Source organism: Cyprinodon variegatus, unplaced genomic scaffold (assembly GCF_000732505.1).
Source record: "Cyprinodon variegatus isolate N-32 unplaced genomic scaffold, C_variegatus-1.0 Scaffold38, whole genome shotgun sequence".
NCBI lineage: Eukaryota > Metazoa > Chordata > Actinopteri > Cyprinodontiformes > Cyprinodontidae > Cyprinodon > Cyprinodon variegatus.
Genome location: NW_015150491.1, coordinates 1,447,668 through 1,467,900, shown reverse-complemented (window position 1 = coordinate 1,467,900; position 20,233 = coordinate 1,447,668). Strand labels below are relative to the sequence as shown.

The following is a 20,233-nucleotide window of genomic DNA, read 5'->3' as shown; positions in this document are numbered from 1 at the left end:
TTAGAAGTTATATTATAAATATTTGTAACAAATATAATATTATACAAGTGGGATCTATTTCTGCCGGAGCAAAATCTGCTAGATGTTAAAGAGCATGTCCAAACAATACAGGTTTTTGTGCAGCCAGAAAATTAATGACCAACTTTAAATGCATTCTTTTTATTTGTTAATTAAGTAGGTTATATGCTACTGATTGAACTGTTTAACTCACTTCCGGAAGGTTGGTATGGACCCCTGCAGCGACCGGCCGGGAGAGGTGCCTGATCCGTGGCTCTGTCCTGAAAGTAAGCTGTCTGTTTCAAAGGCAAACATCCCATCCCGGTCATCAGGAACATCCAGATACTCTCCATCACTCCACATTCCTACTGTGCCGTCCATCGACTGATATCGGATATCGATAGTGACATTGGTCTGAAAATGAAGGGAGAGAAACAATTAGACTAAATGATGACATGCTGTTAAGCTTAAAGCAGAAATATGGTCTATAATTTTATGAATAATCTGTAATGTGTCTTTTTGGTGACCGACTGATTAAGTAGATTGAAAAATGTGACTGCTTTGAACGCTTTGGATTGAGGACAACAAATCATCCAAAGCTTGACTGTTCTGTGGCTTCTTCCTTATTTTATTTATATTTGCCCAAAACCAACTTCCTGGTTTTTTTTTTTTTTTTATGATGATTACCTTTCTGATTAGAACATTGATTCTTTACTGTTATTTATAACGATCTGCTATGGTAGAAAATTATTGGTATTTTCATATCTTGATATGACATTTACCCATTTTTCCTGCAAAAGTTGCTAAAATCATATCATATTGTGGTGATATTTGTTATTCACAGTCCTCTTAGGTGGTCACAGGTTTACATCTGAACTCCGTGTCATTGCAAAAATAAAATGTTCTTCTCATGATGTCTTCAGGCACATGCTGACACTGCACTGCATTGGCTCACTACTTCCAATACAAACTATTAAATTAAACAATCAAGTCTCAAAAGAAGTCAGTTTTATGTCACTACTAATTCAAATGCCCTATCATCGGAAGAAGTTTTACAAATACATGAACAATATTATGTTATATTATGTATGTATATAGATAGCATTATAAAATGAAGTATTGTAAATATGGATGCAATCTCATCAAGTTGAAGAAGAAAAAAAAAATCCTCCTTTAAGTCATTTACTTCAAATGATCAGATATGTCTTTTTATGTTTTTTTTTTTTTTTTTTAAAATATGATAGATAATTGTTTAAACTTAAATTAATTCTTGCTTATTCATATTTTCTTTGCTTTAGACAAACAGCACTTTGGACATATTTTCTTCTAGTTTTAGAGCTGCTAGCATTCCTGCAAACTCTCTAACATACAGTAAAAATGAGATATAAGGCTTATACTGCAGAGAATATCCAAAGTTGGTAATACATTTGAATTCTCAATAAGGGATCCAGCTATATACTGTTGTATTAACAATGTCTTAATATTGGCAACCAAGTTGGCATTGCAATAAATCTTTTCCCCTTGTTTGCAATAAAAACTCTGACTGATGCTTTAATACAGGCATGAAACATAGATGACCCCCGCAGTTTGTCTTTGGCGTGCTCTTGGGTGACATGTTTGGCCACATACTATCCTCTTGACAGTGACCTAAACTTTATAGCAGACCGTCCAATTTATTTAACCGACAAAGACAAATGAGGGGAAACATATAGGAGAAACTCCCTGCCTTTCCTCTATCCTGCTCTGCTTCATGGCCTTTTTCTTACAACATCCTCACCAGGCAATCTTTGTGGTCCAACAGGAGTTAGAGTTGTTGCTATGGCAACAACACTAGTAGTGCTCCCAGGTAATGTCAGGTTTAGTGTTACCACTCTCTTGCTTCATGGATGCTCAGCAGTGAAATTCTCCTCACAGTGTTTGTGTGTTCAGAGAAACCCTAATGAACACACTGCATGGGTGTGAATATGAGCTTGCATGAACACCCAGGAGCGCCCTCATGCAGCGTTTCATCATCTCAGCAACAACCCACTAGAACTCCGCACTCCTCCAACATAGTCCAGCACACTGCAGTGGTTTTGGATTTTATACAGTGTTTGTTTCGCTCATTACATTCTATAACATTATCCACCCATACATATACACTCTTACATTATATATTCTTAAACCACACATTTCTCTTCACCACTAAGCTACATACTCTATGCATTATTTAAAATCAATAGAATATATGGATCAAAGTTGATGTTAAGCTTCTGAGTTTGCTGATACTGGTTTAAGAGTGCAGCATATATCAGAGTCTTTACCATTTCAATGACACAATAAAATAAAATCAGATTTAATTTCTCTACTTTAGGTTTCATATGAGGTTTTCCTCCTTGCTTTGCAAGCCCATTGTTCAAATAAAATTTGAATCAATTAAATAAATAAACAAATACACAATGTCATATGATCTATTTTAAATGAGGAGTTTCAATCTTTTCATGCCTAACAAATTATATCTATCCCCCTTGAACATGTTCATATTTTATTATGTTACAACAACAAACTCATTGTGTTGAAAAATCAATATTTTTTTGTGATTGAAAAAAATTCCAGATGGATTATGGAAAATTTTTAATATAATGGCTAACTTTGAGTTTTTCAGGTTGGAAAGATTATACAATTTTTAAGTTCAATGTGGTAGCTTTTTTTTTTTCCAAAAAAACAAGCAGAGTTGTGTTCTTTAAACAGAATTTTGCAAATGCTCAAATGTATAGGAACTTCTCTAACATGTCTAAAATCTGTTTTGATTTTAGACTTGTTTTATTTGGCATATTTGCCCTGTGTCAACGTTTCAACCAGCTGGAAATTGAGGTGAGGTAGAAGAATTGGATTCTGATACGAATGTCATGCATCAATATCAGTCAAACAAACAAACAGCATAATGCTAGTAGCACCATGCTTAGCAGTTATTATGGTGTTCTTTGAAATATAAACCTTAATCCTAACTACATTTCATTAAACTAAAGTTAAATAATTTAATATTTTTTCTCATATGATCAATAATGTTTCACCAGGATGCAATTGGTATGTGCATGTAGGAAGGAGCAAGTGTTGGAGGCGCTTCTTTCTTGCTTAGCTGTTTGTAGGTAGGAGTATGTTTGAGAAAATCTATGCAAATTTTAAAAAGCACACATTTTTCCAGTTTTAATTGGGATTGTAAGTTACAGTAGATGCCTCTCTTTAAAAGCTGTAATTGATATAATATTCATGGCCGTGATGTGTATGATTACTATATTAAATAAAACCAGAGTAACTGAAAAGGATGTTTTAATGACCGAAGGAGGAATAAATATGCACTGTACCAACGCACTGTACAAGAAGAAAGCTAACATAATACAGAAACCTTTAGAATATAGTAGCTCAAACACCCTTAACTGAAAGATCTTACCTTTATTGATGTGTTGTTGTCATCAATCAGGGTATCTGTCAGCTCTACATGTCCCTCTTCAGCCACTTTCTGGAGCACCATACAGAAAGTCCCTACCAGTCTGCAGAAACAAAAAAAAGTCACAAAATGTAAAACAATTAAAGTAATATATTATGACATGTTGGGTTTTATTTTATTCTTTTGATCTATGCAGCCCATCTGTTCACCCGTATAGGCTCTCTGAGTCATTGCAATATCACTCCTGCCTTTTCACTTACAGTAATAAAAACATGGCTAATTGTATTTCCTCCGGCTTGCTCACCAGAGGCATCTGTTCTCCACTGTGTTTCCTTTCTCACAGCATGGAGGTGAATGTGTCATGAACAGAGGCTGCTATGGTGAGATGAGAAACACTGAAAAAGGGCCATGCTGTCACCAGCTCACACATAAAATCTGAAACGCAACAACGTTCAAACACAACCCAACCTCTCCGAGGTGAAGGGTTGTTTCATTTGCCAACATTTTGACAGTACTATAAGCTTGTATATTTACATGTCAAATTTGGATAAAATACATATTGTTAAAAAAAATTCCAGCTATGGTTTTTGTAACCGTCTGTGTCAGAGGACCAAAAATGTAAAATATTATAAAAAAAACAGGTGAATTTGATACTATAGATCTCTGTTGTGTTTTGAGAAGCATCGATCACATTGAAGTCATCCAATGCCAAAGACAATTTAGGTAGATCATACTGTAGGTAGAGAACCTGAATTATATCCAAAACGATGTTATCTTCTGAACTGAACTTTTTGACAGAGTGATACACAGAAAATTTAATATTAATTTCTTCTAAAATCCTATACTGGAAACAAATCCAATAATAAATGCATTAACAGAAAAATAGATACATATTTATGTTTTTCTTGGTTTTTAAAGATAAAAGGGTATTCATTGAGATAATTTTTCACCTGTAAAATGCCTGTAAAAGTCATTTTGACATCAAGATGCAGGACTTCAAAGTCTGTTTTATGATGCAGGGAAGGGCCATCTGACATAAGAGATCTTTGGTCTCTTCAGCATGATAATAACGGTCTCGCCTTATTACAGATAATAATGGATGTGTTGAAACACCAATTCTGATTGTTTTTATCAGGTTTCACCTCATCCTTAAGATTCTTTAAGGATTATTTTATTCAGCTGTGTGTCCTCAAAAGCAAACAATTTAACCAGACCCATGACTTCAAATTGTGTCTTACATAGTGTCTGAAAAAAATCTATAAAAATTAAAACAAACAATGATGTAAGGAGTCTTAATAGTTAACATTTTAAATAATATGAGAACGACTTAGTGCCTTCCAACAAATATGTATATATCCTAAATCACTTTATATTTTGTCACAATAAAATTAAACCTCAATTTCATTCTAACTTAGAAATTTACTTAGATCTGGAGCATGGCTGTCTTACTCCAGTCTCTAAAGCTGGTGTCCATCTTCTCGATATTTCCCTTCCTGACATAGCATATTCAAAAGGCTGGATGATATAGTTCTTCAGTGGCCGGGTATTATTATTTAAATTAAGGTGTGAAACAAAGAAACAGCTAAAACATGCAGCATATAACTGGTAATGTTCATCACTGATCTAAACTATATACTGTACCACTGGTCACATGTTTAGCCTTATTATCCTGCTGGAAGTTGAAGTTCCACCTCAACCTGAAGTCTAAAGGAGTCTCTAACAGGATGTACTCCTGTGCTATCTTTAGCTCAGTCCACATTTCCATTGACTCTGCCCCTGCAGATGAAAAACAGTACCACAAGACAAGGCTACCATCATCATGTTTTATGGTGGAGATGGTACATTATATTCACAGTAATACACTGCTAGTTCCAGCCACAATGGTTTACTGTACAAGGAGCCGAAGATTTGTTTTTTCATTTTGTCATCTGACAAAAAAGCCCTTTTTTCACATATTTGCTGTCTCCTTTACATGGCATTTTAAATATTTTTCCTTCAAAAAGTCTTTCTTTTAGATCTACAGCTCCTCCAGATGAACCATGAGCATGTTGGCTTCTCCTTTTCTCTACCTGCTTAAGTAAGAATATAGCCAAGTCTCTTAAGGATTGCAGCGTTACCAAAGAGTACTCTCTATTTTGAAATGATGGATTTAGTGGTGCGGTGGTTTCTCTAGAGCTAAACTGTGTCTTAAAACTTGTCTGCTAAATTTCCATTTGGTCTTATTTACTGTTATCTGCCCTTTAGGCATTGAAGAGATGTTTAATTGTTGAGACAAGATTTTTAAGTTTCTATATAATGCTTTTATTTTAGCCTCTTAAAGTCCCATTGTGCTCGATTTAGACAAATGAATAGCATTAAAAAATATATTTTCAAAGAAGTTGATTTTCATGATATATGCTCTTTAAAAATGAACACTTTTGCAGGTAGTGCATTGTAAAATTTTAATCAGATTACTGACAATTAGCAGGGTAAATAAATATTTTGTGAAAATACTGACTATGTTCTTCTCTTTAAAATGTATGCAAATGCATAAAGCAATAAAAATAATTTGATAAAATACTGAATGCAGGCCACTGCTACCCAAGGACTCTTCACTGCTCCATGAGATTGGGAGAAACTCTGTACAGGCCCATTCAAGCATCCAATTAGAGCTGGTGAATAATTTAAAGAGTTTACTTCATAACAGTGCATTGTTGGCAGAGCAATGAGTCACAGAAAAAAGTAGCAAAGCCACAATATAGGTCATTTCCTATATGACATTTGTTAACACCCATGTCACGGTTTTCATAGCACTTAAACAACAATAAAATGGCTCAACAAAGCAATCATTACGAGCAAACACCACAGGCGTTTAGTAGGCAGCTTACAGAGAAATGTTATTTTTCAACAAAGCTATTCATCCACTACCCAAACATACATGTACACTTATAATCTGCTGTGTTATCTTGGTGAAACGTGTGCTGTAACAGCATCATACCATCTGACATCTAGGCGAGAGTAACAAAAGCATACACTAACATCTGTAATTGAATATGAAAAACATAAAATACTTTCTAATTACTTTATAAGGAAAGACTAACACAACCAAGATAGGCATCCTATTATCAGAGGGTAAATAAGGCTGTTATTATTCCCTGTCCTCTCCCTGCATTAATCCCTCTCTACCCGGCTGTTGTTCAAAGCCCTTCTATGTCGTGGCTATGAATTCAATATAAAGTCTAACGAGAATAACCAAAAGCTCAGAAGGCAATGATGAGCTACATTTTATTTTCATACTAGGATTCCCTTTAGGTCAGAGTTTTTTTTTTTTGTTTTTTTTTTGTAAAGGGATTCCCCTTAGGTGCAGGCAGGTGAGTTACTGTCAGACTCCCCAATGCATACATTTCCAGGGATGGCTGATGTCACTAAAGGTAAAGTTGTGGAAGATACTAATAGCTTTGGGGAGAAAAGTTTTTCTTTAAGTTCAACTTTGATCCCTATCAAAGTGAGTGCAAACCCACCGCTGTTTAAACAACCACCTCCCTCATCAGACAGGACTAATCAATACATTCGGGTCTCCACTGTCATTTCCTTTCAAGCATTGTGACCAGTGTACAAGTGGTGAATAATTGAATTGAGTGGAGCCTATCATGTTCTCCCTCACTTTTTACCATTTCAAAAGGTCCTATTCATTATTGACTAACAATTTACTTTCCTCTTCTCTATTCAGAATTTCAAAGCCCATCTTTCTATTTTGTATCTTATTTTTTTGTGATTATGGTATATTTTCTAAACAAACCACAACATTCTAAAGCAAGGACCCTGATAAGAACTACTTTACAAGTGACATGATAATGAAATTTATTTTAAAACCAAGTGAAGAAACAATCACATTTTACATTTAATGTTCAAAGATACATCTATTGGATGACAAGGCAAACAATAAATTAGAAAATATAGTTGTTATGACAAAAAGGTTTATTAGACAGTTTTTGATGGGTAAATTCCCCAAAATCTGTTTTCCAGATTCCCCTGGTTCAGCCGTTTTTACTGCTGTGATGCCTGCAGGCAGAGTGCTGCTCTAACTTAGAAAGAGCCAAGTAGCATCACAGCAAAGATTCAAAAGAAACATGGGAAAAAAATGGTGTGACCCAGATTTTTTTTCATTCAATTCCTTTTAATAGGGGGTTCTTTTTAAAGCCATCTAACAGAAGAACATTAAAGAAGTTTTAGCACTGATGCCCCATACTGCTTTCATAGCTTTCATTATGTAGTGGAATTTCCTTATTACAGTAAATCTCTCTTTATTAGAATAAATCTAAAACATCAGTTATAATCAATTCAATTAAAATGATCTCAGAATAGAAGCATATAAAAGATTGCTTGCAGAATATTTTTTGATCATACATCATCCTATTTGAATAGACTTAGACTTAAACTTTATTGTCATTTTGTATGCACAGAGCGTATTCAAAATGACAATTCTATGCAAATAGCTTACAACAGTGAAATGAGATTGAGGTTGGAATAAGATAACATTAAAATATCAAGTGCAGCAGTGATCAGAATGTGACAATTATAGGAGAAAAAAACAGCTTAAAATAGTATCGCAAAAAGGCATTTATATGAAAAAGTTCAGTGTAGTGCAAAATAATATGGTGCAAATGCAGTAGAACGTTATATATATATATATATATATATATATATATATATATATATATATATATATATATATACCACTAACCACTAACTCTGTCTTTGTGCAAGGGGGAACTGGAGGAGCACTTCCAGAGGCCTACAAAATGACCTCCAGCGGACCACAAATGTGTATGTGTTTGCACAAAGGTTTAGCAACTGACTCGATCAGGATAGTGTGAGGGCCTAACGTCCCTATATGACTTGGCAGTCATATAGGGAGGTCATACAGGTATGTGGATGTCATACACAACACTGAACCTCATTTTGACCTGTTTTAAGGACATTACATCAAAGTTGGATCAGAGTTGGATTCATTTTGTGTGTGATTCCAAATTCAGGTCTCCACTGTTTAATACATTTTAATATTTAGTGTGATCTTGTGGTCAGCACATGCAAATTTGTAGAGAATAAAATATTCAATGAGAATATTAAATTCATTCAGATGTGTTATTGGAGTGTTCCCTTTTTTTTTTTTAGCAGTGCACTTTCTGCTGTTATAATATAAGAAACCAAGTATTATACACTGTCTGGCTTTACAATAAGTTTACCTTGCTCAATCTCCTATGGGTAACTTGTGTATGTCATATTGTCAAAGGAAACTTAAGCATAATGATTTCTCTATTGGCATACATTACATTGGAATATGCTTTACACTAAACTATAGATACTACCCCTGTCCAGCCATGGAGAGCTGCTATCCTGCGGTCCATTCAGCCATTCTGCAGCAATAGACCCCTGCAAAGTTCAATGGGGTCCTTATGGGGGAGTTCAGCCATCTGATTAGGATGTATTGGAAAAAGCACTGGTTTAAGTCTTGCTGGATAAGAGTTCTTTGGGACTTGACATGGTCATCTCTTATCTATTTTACCCAGTTTAAGTACCTATGATAATTTATGGTGCTTGAATATGAACCTCCACCTGTCTCAAGCCTTTTGAAAGCCTCTAACAGCTTTTTTTTACAGGGCTGAGTCACAATTTCTTACAGGACTGTTTTGCTCTATTCATATTCTCATCAACTTTAGCCAGTTTCACTGACCTTGCAAAAGATAAAAACATTACCACAGTATAACTCTGTAAAAACCGAAAGAGGGGATGCTTTATTTAGTGTTGCGGCTTGCAATTTTTCCACCTCACTTTCCCACCTTCTTGCTTTTATTTCTGTTCTTGACACCTTTATATGTGAATCAGTGACCTGAATTTAAAAACGTGGACATTTAAACTTCTTATTTTCTCTTTATGAAAACAGACACAGTTCATTCATGAGCAGCATTTCGTGAAAGCATATCCCTCAGCGTAGTGAAAAACAAATGATTAAACATGTTGTATGTGCCCTTAGTGTACAGCAACCCTCATGCATCGTTGCCACTTTTGTGTTATGGTAATGTGATCACACCTATATTTGTGGGGTGTGACACATTGGCCTTGTAGTGTGTTGGTACTTAAAGCAATGAAGTAGGTCGGTTATCATAATAGTAATGTAGCCTGTGGACATATGGAGCAGGTGTGAGAACAACAGCAACTACTGTCCACTCTGAATTATTTATCAACCTTAGTGTGCCAGGTTTAGTATGTTTACTTGTAACTTAAATATGAACCAAACTACTTATAGCATTTGTTTTCTTAACTGTGTTTAGGTCTCTTTTTTTGGCAATACCGAAAGAGATCATATTTTAGGTTTAATTTTGGCTAAACAAAGTTAGCCCGTTATTTATTTTTTGACTTTGTTGGGACCTGGGGAATGTCATGGGTTTTATGATTGTACTATCATAATGATGACCATACATACTTACACACCTTTTCAGTCAATTAATATGGTTAGGAGTAATAAATTGAATTCTGAAATATAAGAAATTAAAAAAGTGGAATTGGAGAAAAATATTAAACATCATTTGGAAAGCAATAAAAAAATATTTTATATGAAAATCTTCTCAGCTAAATAAACAGCGAAGCATTGTGCTGTCTTTATTTTCATTGTCTGTTGTGAGGTACAGAAGACAACTTGTTTATCAAATTCCATGAATAAGCAGAGGGGTATATCCTCTGTTATATAATCTAAGTTCGCTGTTTGTTGACATACTTCAAAACACCCAAAGAATGAAACAAACAACTTGACACAACAACCCTGACACGATTTAAGACCCATATAAAATTGTTCATACTCCCTTACCTTACAATGCCAAATTAGATTTTCACGAGAGTTCACGAGAATTCTAGCTTTGTCACACTATCAGAGGGAGTTGCTTTTCAAACAAAGAGCTTTGCCAAAACAATGTGACAACCTTCATCTGATGATGGAAAGCTGTGCAATAATAAAAATATTTTTAGTCTGTTTACTTAACAGTGGCAGGTTAGCACTGCCTTGATGGAAAACCCACAGTACGTATGTCTGCACACCTGTCACCTGCTTTTTAGATCTCAGTCATGCTCCTGTCTGGATAAAAAGTGAGTCACTTTATGACTACAAGGTCACAAGAATAACATGTCAAGACATCAGAAGCAAAATAACAGCGCAAAAAGTGAATAAAATTTGAATGAGGGCAGGAATATGTAACCTTTCTTCAGCCTTGTCTCCTAAACGCTTATATAAAGAATCAATTAACCTAAGATAAAATATGATTAGACCTAGAAGGGATGAGCCTGCTTTCAGTGTTTAGGAGTCAAACTGTCTATGATTTCGCACAAGAGGTGAAAAAACACTGAATGGGAAACCTTCCAGTTAGCAAGAACAACTGTGTAACAGCTAAGTTTGCCATATTAGTTCAAGTATTTCATTCTGTTCTTCTGAGCACCTAAGATGATTTGCTAATGAATTGGTTACTTACCTTAAACCTAAGTTGCAATAATATAAACTACAATCTCCTTTAAATCACAGAGCTACCACCTTAAAACTTCAATTCAACAATGCTTTATTTTGCTATGATATACTTTTATGACTTCCACCAAGGAGGTTATGTTTCCAGCTGTGTTGGTTTTTCTGTTTGCTTTCAATATAAAATTATGGACGGATTTTGCCTGAATTTTCAAAAAAGGTGTATAAAAAGGTGTATATTCTGACTAGCATATATATTATTAGATTTTGGTGATAATCTTTTAAAAAGATTCTGTGAATACAGGTAGTAAGTTAAGGTGGAAATAACAATATGCCAGGGAAAATGAGCTACTTGGCAGAGGTCTTCGCTCTCTGAGTGCATTTCCAGTTATTATATACTACAACTACTGAACAGCTGGCTGATTTAACACACTCTTTGGTTAGCCAGGAATCTAGGTGTCAAAGCAAATACAGCAATAGCTACAAAGTAAAAACAAAAAACAAAAAAGTATAAAAAAGTATAATTTGTGAAAAAAATTTGATAACACTTTAGGTTTGTTCTGCTTCAGCACCTTCTGTCTAAAAAAAGAATGTGGTTTGTTCCTAAAACCTCAATATTGAATATTTTGCTGTTGCTGTTGTCATTTTAAACTCCAACATGTCATGGAGGAAATGAAAACAAAATGTTTTCCTTTTATACATAAATACACAAGCATTTTGCTTTATAACCATTGGTTTCAGGAACTGTGTCTGTCAAATGTCGGAAGGAGCCAACCAATTTCTGGTAATTGTGTCAAGAGGAATGAATTTTACATTCCCTTTGGTTTCTTATTTTATCTTAATAATTACATATTTGTTAAGATAAGTTTATAGTGGATAAAGCATAAGAAAAGCTGATAATTCAAAAGCTTTAATCAGGCTTAGGTTGAAAATTGTCAGGTTGTTTGGATGTTTTTAGAGGACCCAAATGCAGAGACGGAAGCCGAGGTGGTTTCTAAAAGAGTTAATGATCCAAAAGGTGGCGACTCAGGCAAAAATCCCAAAGTGAAATATAGACAATTAAAAACCAGAATACAAAAGCTGAAGAAAAAGCGAGAAAGCGAGGAGTATATATGCTAAACAGAACAAGTGTGACAATGGGGTGATCAACTGATTGGGAGCAGGTGTGGACAGAATAATCTAGAAGGGACCTAGGGGAAGGAGACTGACACATAAGGACAACAGAGGGTAAACAAGAAATACATAAGAACTTAAACACAACCAGAAAGAACACAAAATTGAAAAGAAACCAATGAAAAGAAGTTGCCATATGGGTTTATTTCTTCAAGTTTATTTTTCGTACTTATTTCTTTGTTGTGTTCTCCATTTATTTTAGTTTATCTTCTATATCAGTGTTAAAGTATTTTTCCCTTTATTTTGTAGTTTCGTGGGAAGCTGTCCTTTGAGGACTGGAGTTTTGAGGTCTTTACGTTATCCTAACTGCTATATCATTAAAGAACTTTGCCAAACTCACTCTCTGCATTTGGCTCCTGTTTTAAATTTTTAAACAACGAAACATTAAAGTGGCTTCAGAACATTGACTGGGCTTATAGGGGCTTTTATTTGTTATTCACAGTTAACTCTAAACTTTTTTTTTTGAAAACGAGAAGCTGATCACAGGTCAAATTTTTGTCAATTTGGCTGATCTCCTAGCCTGGGTGCCAGTCCGAACTTAGTCCCGCCCACAAGGTTTGAGTTCGGGGAAGTTCGGTCTGGCTCTGCTCCATAGTAGCGCGAGTATTAAAGCCCACTGTCAGGCGATCCAATCAAATTGTCAGGGCGGGCTTTATACGATGATGGACAGATGATCAAGAGTAACGTTATCAACCACGTGACCAAAGCGCGCTTGGGTGACAACAATAATGGCTGCCGCTGGAGAGTTTGGGTGAGTAGATTCTGCTATTAGGTCTGTTCTAGAAGATATCGACAGTAAATTAATTTTAAAAGAGGAACAGAGAAACGCGATCAAGTCTCATCTTCTTATTCTAGGCGTGAAACTGCACGCTTTGATTTTTGTGGACAACAACTATGCCTCGCTTAACATACGTCACGCACTCCGTTGCTCTTATTGGTTGTAGGTCTATCCAACTGAGTGCAGAGGCATTTTTTTTCCTGGTTCGTTCAAAACACGCCCCATAATCACAGCTCTATGGAGCAGTATCAGACTCATATTCTGACTAGAATTGAGTCGGACTACGTCAGGCTACTGATCTCCTATTTATTTGAATGTTTCTCACTTTTGGTAAAGCAGCACTGTATTGCTATTAGCCACTAGGGGGACTAGACCAGTTTCCAGGTTTGGTGACCTTGAAAGCCACTGGCAATGCTGCTCTCTCCCAAAACTAAACAGTCTCCCTCTGAGTTTCACAATATGACAAAATACATCCTGGACCAGATGGAGACATATATCTGATAAGAATTGTGTAATCAATGTTTTGTTACATAACAGCAACTATTTTGGTTTAGCTTTTGTGTTTAAGGTGAGCTCAGACTGCTCTAAAGCTCATACCCTCTCCAGTTACATAGGCGGGTTTTTAATACTTTAAATTATTTGAATTAAACTAAGCTATTGCTTGGTTTAAAAGTTCTGCAGTTTTGCGTTAAATCTGTGCTTGATCTCTTTGATAAACTCATACTTAATTTTCTCCAATTATCTTTGTGTATCCCCCTCTTTAATCAATCTTTATTCTTATTCTTGCATTCAAGCCAAACACACATTGCAGAAATCTCTAGACTTCACCTTAATTATCCAACCACCATGCTGGCTTTTTAAACAGGTACATGTGGGGTAAATGATTTAATCACACAGTCTGTTTTTTTTTTTAATACCCTACTTCATTGACTAATAAATCATTTAATTTCTCCCAAAAACGGAAACAGACTGATCTGCCCCCACTGTAATGCAGTTTATATTTCAGCATGAAGGAAAACTCACAGCAAAAACTTTATTTTGTAATAGATTAAATGCATGATAAATTCTGTTCTAATGTAATTCTACAAAACTTTAATAATAGTTTAGATTAGCTTTTATCATTTTCACCCCTGGAGTCCATGAGTACCAGGCACCTTTAATTATTTCTGTATTAACCGCAGCCTCTGATGGCTTTAATAGCTGCTTGTTTGCAGTGTGTGTTTACACTCATATGTTGGTCAAATGCAGTGGGTAAATGTGGGGATTGCTGTTACAAAAGCCTTTGTGGATAAACAAAGAGCATGATATACTTTTAATCAGTTAGCAACTTGACAGTGGCCAATAAAACTGACCATTAGACTTGCATGTTCTGAATAACAAAGATGTCATACTGGGTTAAAAATGACCTGACTGCTTGGTCTATGTGATGTAGTTTGAGTTGGTCTAAAGGATAAGTAAGGTGCCCAAACTACAAATGATTCAGAAACCCTGCTCTAGTTGATGCAGCTCATTATGTGTCCTGTGGTTTCTGCTCCTTTATTTTTTTTTATAAGTCTAAGTTTTACATAACTCAATCACCATAAATACATAAAGGATCGTTCAGGGTTAAGGATATTTCATCCAGCTATCAGAATAGCATATTAGATACTGAATTAGAAACATTGTTAAAACATACTTACCGGTATGTTTAAAAGTTATAAAAAACAAAGTTACTGATATGGGACACATGATAGAAATGAAAATGAAGCACTCTGCATTATCTTATCAGGCTAAATCTTGAATTAATAGAGGTAGTGTTACACTGATACCGATACCAGTATCCTGCTGGGCCCCGATCCTGCACTAAAATGGTGGTATCGGTATCGGCGAGTACCAACAAATAGGGCACTGATACCATTTTGAGAGCCAAAAGTTTATTCAACTATTGTCACCTACTCCAGGTATGCAATAAAAAGTTTTACTGGCTTGACTTTGTATCAGTCTTTTCCTGCTTCACAAAGGTGGGCAGCAGCTTCACAAAGCCAAAATGGCAATTATGTTACATCCAAGTAGTATCCAGTTCTTCGTATATACACAGACACACATCATGGATACCATATCGATGGTATCGATATGGTATCCATGATGGTATCGATATGGTATCGGTATCGACCAATACTGCACAGCCGGGTATCGGGGCCAAAAAATGGAATCTGCGCAACACTCAATAGAGGTTAAATAAAAATGTACAGTAGGATCCTGTTACTCACCTATTTGAGAAGACTTTGCTATAATTATAGACTTGGATCTCCAACATTTCATTTTCATCAAGTCTGCTGGCAATGGGCCATCGAAAAGTCTGGAACAGAGAAAGAATATTGAAGGTTATCAAAGCATAGCAGCAAACCATGACATAAAAGCAAAAAACATTTACTCACACTACTACACTATTCGAAAGATTTCTCTAAATCCTCTCCACATTTGGATTTAAATAAAAAATACTCTAATCCTTAAGCTGTGCAGACAGGTTGTAATCATTGACAACTTTAAATTCAAATGAAGATCCTAAATAATCACCACTCCTGCTTAAAGGCTTTACCTACTTCTGATGCACCTAGAGAGAGACAAATATCTGGTGAGATTAGGACTTCAGAAACACTTGAAATCCAGAGGAAATACCTGTATAAACAGTGTATAGCCAGTGTGTTGTTGTCTTAAACTTTTTAGTTTTAACATGCATGAATTTGGGCTAGTTGTTCATATATCCGCTATGAAACTAAATGAACATCCACATACAGACATGACAGTTAATAGCCTCCTCTCATTTGACATTTATTCACACAAAAAGATGAATCTCTGTAAGCCTGTTTTCCTCTGAAGTTTGAAATTTGAGGAACTAATACAAGATTTTATAACAGCGTTAATATGTCACCCTCTTTGAGTGTGTAAAAGTTTCTGCCGAAGGTAGAGAAGTTGTTTTTGTCTTGTGGAGAAATAAAAATATTATTCTATTTCTCAGTTTAAAGATCTCTTTGTTCAATCATGAACGAACTGATAATAATAATCGGTTTCCTTCCTGTAGGAAAAAACAAAGAACAAAACAGTAATGTAAATAAATCTTTAGTATGTTGGCTAAATTTGAATTCCACTTGGTCATGATGAGTGGGAAAACAAAGGTTGTCGCTTACTCATTTCCACAGAAGGACATGTCTGAACGACAAGAAACTCAAAGAAACGTTGCGGCTTTTCTTTTAAGCCTATTATTGTAAAGCAATGCATACAAGAGCAGCCGCATTTGACAAAGCAGAAGTGCTCTGTTTTAATCTATGCTTCTAAATAGTTTTATTTTAATGTTCTGCAGTACAGTGGATCCAATGGAATTAAATGATCTGTTACATGACTGCGTATTTGAAAAAACAAATCCAAATCTAGAGTCCAGATTAAAAGACAATTCAGAAATATCCAGTTTATCAATAGATGCTGAATTTGCTTCGTGTGAAATAATCAAGATATTTATATGGTGTTTATTTCCTTAGTTTTCCAGGATTAATAAAATGTAATATAAAACAATTCATTCACTTAAATGTATTTAATAACTTTATGTATTTGACCACAGAGAGTAATGCATAGTTGTACAAAGGAAGGATAATCCAAATTTTCCACGCTTCACTGTGAAAAAACTGTTAAATGTGACATATTTGTATTGAGTCCTCTAGGTAATCAATAACGAGTAGAACCATCTTTTGCAGAAATTATAGCTGAAAGTCTTTTGAGTATGTCGTAAAAAAATGACAGATCAATAAATTATTTAATGAGTCAGTCAACTCTTTTTGTAGGACTGAAATTTATTTAGTACATCCACTGTCTTATCTGCTCTGACTTGCATTCCTCACTGCAGTAGAAATAGAAATCCTGCAGAATTATACTGTTGTATAAATTTTTTATTAAGGGTATTTTGGGATTACAGTAATGTCCAGTTTTAACTTTCTTCCATACATTTGGCTATTTGCCGCTCCCAAACAGGTGGCAACTGGTCTTCTTGTTTCTTTTCTCCCCAGGCTAGTTCTTGCTTCTTAGTAAAGGCATACATACCGGTACATTGTCATGATCATGGCTCTGAGGATTGGCCTAATTGCTCCTTTCATTCACCTGCCTAACTCTGTCCGGGTTCCAATACTCATCTCATCCACCTGCTTCTGCTTCTTTATATATGGCTCAGTCAGCTAGCATGGCCAGATCACTGAGTTTGAGTTTGAGATCATTGCTGATGCCATATTTTATGTTTTCGTTCACAGGAGCTAGTGGTCCGAGAGAGTTTTTAGTGTTTTGTAGTGTTTCTGTTTTCCTGATCATGTCCTGTCTCTTATCCATTGAGCATGCCCTGTTCCTGTCTTGGCTCAGTGGAGAGAGCTAGTTTTTAGCATAACATAGTTCCTGATACCCTGCCCTTTTCTGCCTCTCAACCACCGGGCTTGCCTGTTCCCATGTGAACATTCTGCCTGAACTCTTTGTTGGACTCCTGGAACCCTGAACCAGCCTGTTCCTGTTCTGATGGGAACCCCTGACCAGGCTACAGACTCCTGGATCGCTGAGCCTTCCTGTTCTGATCTGTTTCTCTAACCTGGCTTGGACTCACGCTGGCCCTCTGGGACTGCAGCATCTAGTTCACTCTGGGTGGTGCCTGCTGCATCTAATTGGCAGCCCTCCGGCTGGATCCTACAGTGTTCTATGGAGGTGGACTGAACTGTCAAACCAGGTATGTGACTTACATGGATAATCCTCCTTCATCAGATTATCATTGTCACTTGCCTGTGTTTTTCTCTAACCAGAGTTTCCAGTGATGGCCGGTGCCTTGGAAAAAACGCAGCCTCTGCAGATCCGCATCTCCAATCTTGTTTTTTTTTTATGCCTTTGAATCATCCCACTTTCTGTCTCACCTGAGTACTGTGTCCTTCTGTCCTGCTTTCAAACAGACATGCCATGATAGGTTTGAAATTGCATATTATTATTTCTATAGTCAGATAATGAGATGAATACTGTGAGATCCTTTCAGCTGTTTGATATTGTTTTATAATTCTACCCTGTTTCAAACTGTGGTTCTCGACCTTTGTGATGTTGTTTTTTTATCGATGGTCTTCAACTGTATTTTTACTGAGATTAAATTAATAAATAAATGTATTCACTGATTAGATGACTTTTAAAGGCATATTGATGGATTTAAATTTATTTAGGTGTATTAAACTGAAAGTAGAACAGTCCTGCCAGCCACAATTTTCAACTTTCATTGAAAGTTGTAGAAATTTTTAAAATATCATTCAGTAGTTTTACAAGCCTCTGAAGTTTTAAATGAAGCATAGGTGGAAGTTCCACTGAAGAAACTAAATTGCCCTCATCATCAGAGACTAACCTGCTTCTGACGCAAGCCAATCAGCTCTAAATGGCCAATCAGCAATCAGGGTTAATCTTAAAAGGTCTTCAAATCCACGATCCAGCCAAGCACAAGCAGTGGTTGTGCTATGTCTTATTTTGACTCAGATTTCCCTGATTTAACCCACCTCCATGCCCTTCTCTACAATCGTAGCTAAGCTCCATCTGGCTTTTCCATGGTGCTCCTTCAACCTCGTCCCTATCAATGTAATTCCGCCTGGACTCTTACTTAATTCCCTTTCACATCTCAACTGGTCCGACACAAGACTGCTATGTTGAGCCTGGTTCTGCCAGAAGTTTCTTCCCAAAGGGGAGTTTTTCCTCTCCACAGTCCCTTCATGCTTGCTCATCATGGACAGGTTCATGCAAACCTGTGTTTATCCAAGCTGGACAGCCATCTTCTGTGTCCCAAGTGAAGCACTAGTATCAGCTCACACAGTCCACTGGATCCCTGTTCTTATACACCTGAGAACAGGGTGTATGCTTATGCATATTAAAGTAAAATTCAGCGCTAACGTTTCCTGCTGAGGATTGAGCGCCAAAGTCTTAAAATAACTGTATCAATAATATTCTTCTAATTGTCTATTTCTTTCCGTGTGAGTTTGAATATGCTTGAGGAACACAAATACCTTGAAGTTCTCAGAAATATTAGAAGGGTCATAGATATTTTAATGTCTTCAATTCTGGTGTTACAGTCAATGTTGAAACCATTTTTACAACACATTACTTTGATTGGCTGTGTTTAATACAGAATAAATGACTACATGATTAAGTAGAAAAACAAAAGCAATTTTGTAAAAGTTGAAAGAATGATGAATTAGCCTTCTGAGTAACATCCAGCAAACCACTTTTAATTACTATATTATGATACTACATTATGAAAGATTGCAAGGGTGCAGGGTGTATAAAGGTTGCATATGTGATTTAAAACTCATTGACTTCCCACTGTTTTTGGCTTCTTAGCGAGGAAAACACTGCAGGCTGTCAGGCGACAGATTCATCAGGACTGTCCTATTACAGATTCCTGGGGTTTCCACCTGCTACCATCAGACCTGCCTTAAAAGATCTGCATATGCACACACAGGCACTGTATTAAGTCTCCAGTATCTACCCTGAGGATCTACAGACTGTGCTTCTTTTTTTCAAGCTCTAATAGACTGAGACCAGGATTGAGGCTGCTAACAGTTCCAACGTGTTATACTTGTCTGATTATATGTACTAAATTAACTGCATTGGATCTGCCTTTTGACTATTTCTCCTCCTGTGTGACTCAGCCACTGAAAAGAAAGCCCAGATCATGGTGATAATGTTGAAAGCACACACAGCTAATCAAAGGATCAACACTTAAACAGCTCATATGATGCACATCACAATCAGATTATGTGTGGTTTATTCATAGCTATGAACGCAGGGCAAATGCGTTCATTTCCCCAGACAATGACGGATTTTATTTTGTGTTTTTGTTATTTCAAGTAGAGTTTTTAGGACCAAAATGCAATTATGGTTCTCGGATGGAGCCATGATGAGGTTTCTATAATAATGATCAATCAAAGACTAAACTTAAAGGGAGATGCTAGGAGAACAGCGCATGGCACCAGGAACATGGAGCAGTACAGAGGGTTTCCACAGTGTTGGACCGAACAGCAAATAATCCTACTGTAGCAAGGTCTGACACCACAGGTTATAAACACTGGTGAATCCCAACCCCATGTCTTTCATAGTTCATTACTTCAGTGATAGTATCCCAACTTTTTGCTCAGCACTGTGTGTGAAACCTGTCTCAAAAATGTGGATGAGTTTCAAACTTGTTGGAAAAAATTGGATCACCACTAATTTCCCATTCTATCAAAGAAGAAGCTCATCATACTTTTTTTTTGTCTAAATGCACAATCAAAGACCTTTGTAGCAACCATAGGCGTAGGTTTGCATAGGGACCATAGGGACATGTCCCTACCAAAATTTTGGA

General features: G+C 36.1%; 1 protein-coding gene across 1 annotated transcript in view; it reads right to left on the bottom strand.

The window, feature by feature from the left end:
- LOC107081396 (otoferlin-like) overlaps positions 1-20,233 on the bottom strand; it is a 101,025-nt gene that overhangs the window by 50,105 nt on the left and 30,687 nt on the right. Inside the window, exons 3-5 of the mRNA XM_015369583.1 lie at positions 15,111-15,199; positions 3,428-3,527; positions 212-411 (exon numbers count right to left, since the gene is read on the bottom strand). Coding sequence (XP_015225069.1) covers positions 212-411; positions 3,428-3,527; positions 15,111-15,199 — 389 coding nt within the window. The remainder of the gene's footprint in view (positions 1-211; positions 412-3,427; positions 3,528-15,110; positions 15,200-20,233) is intronic.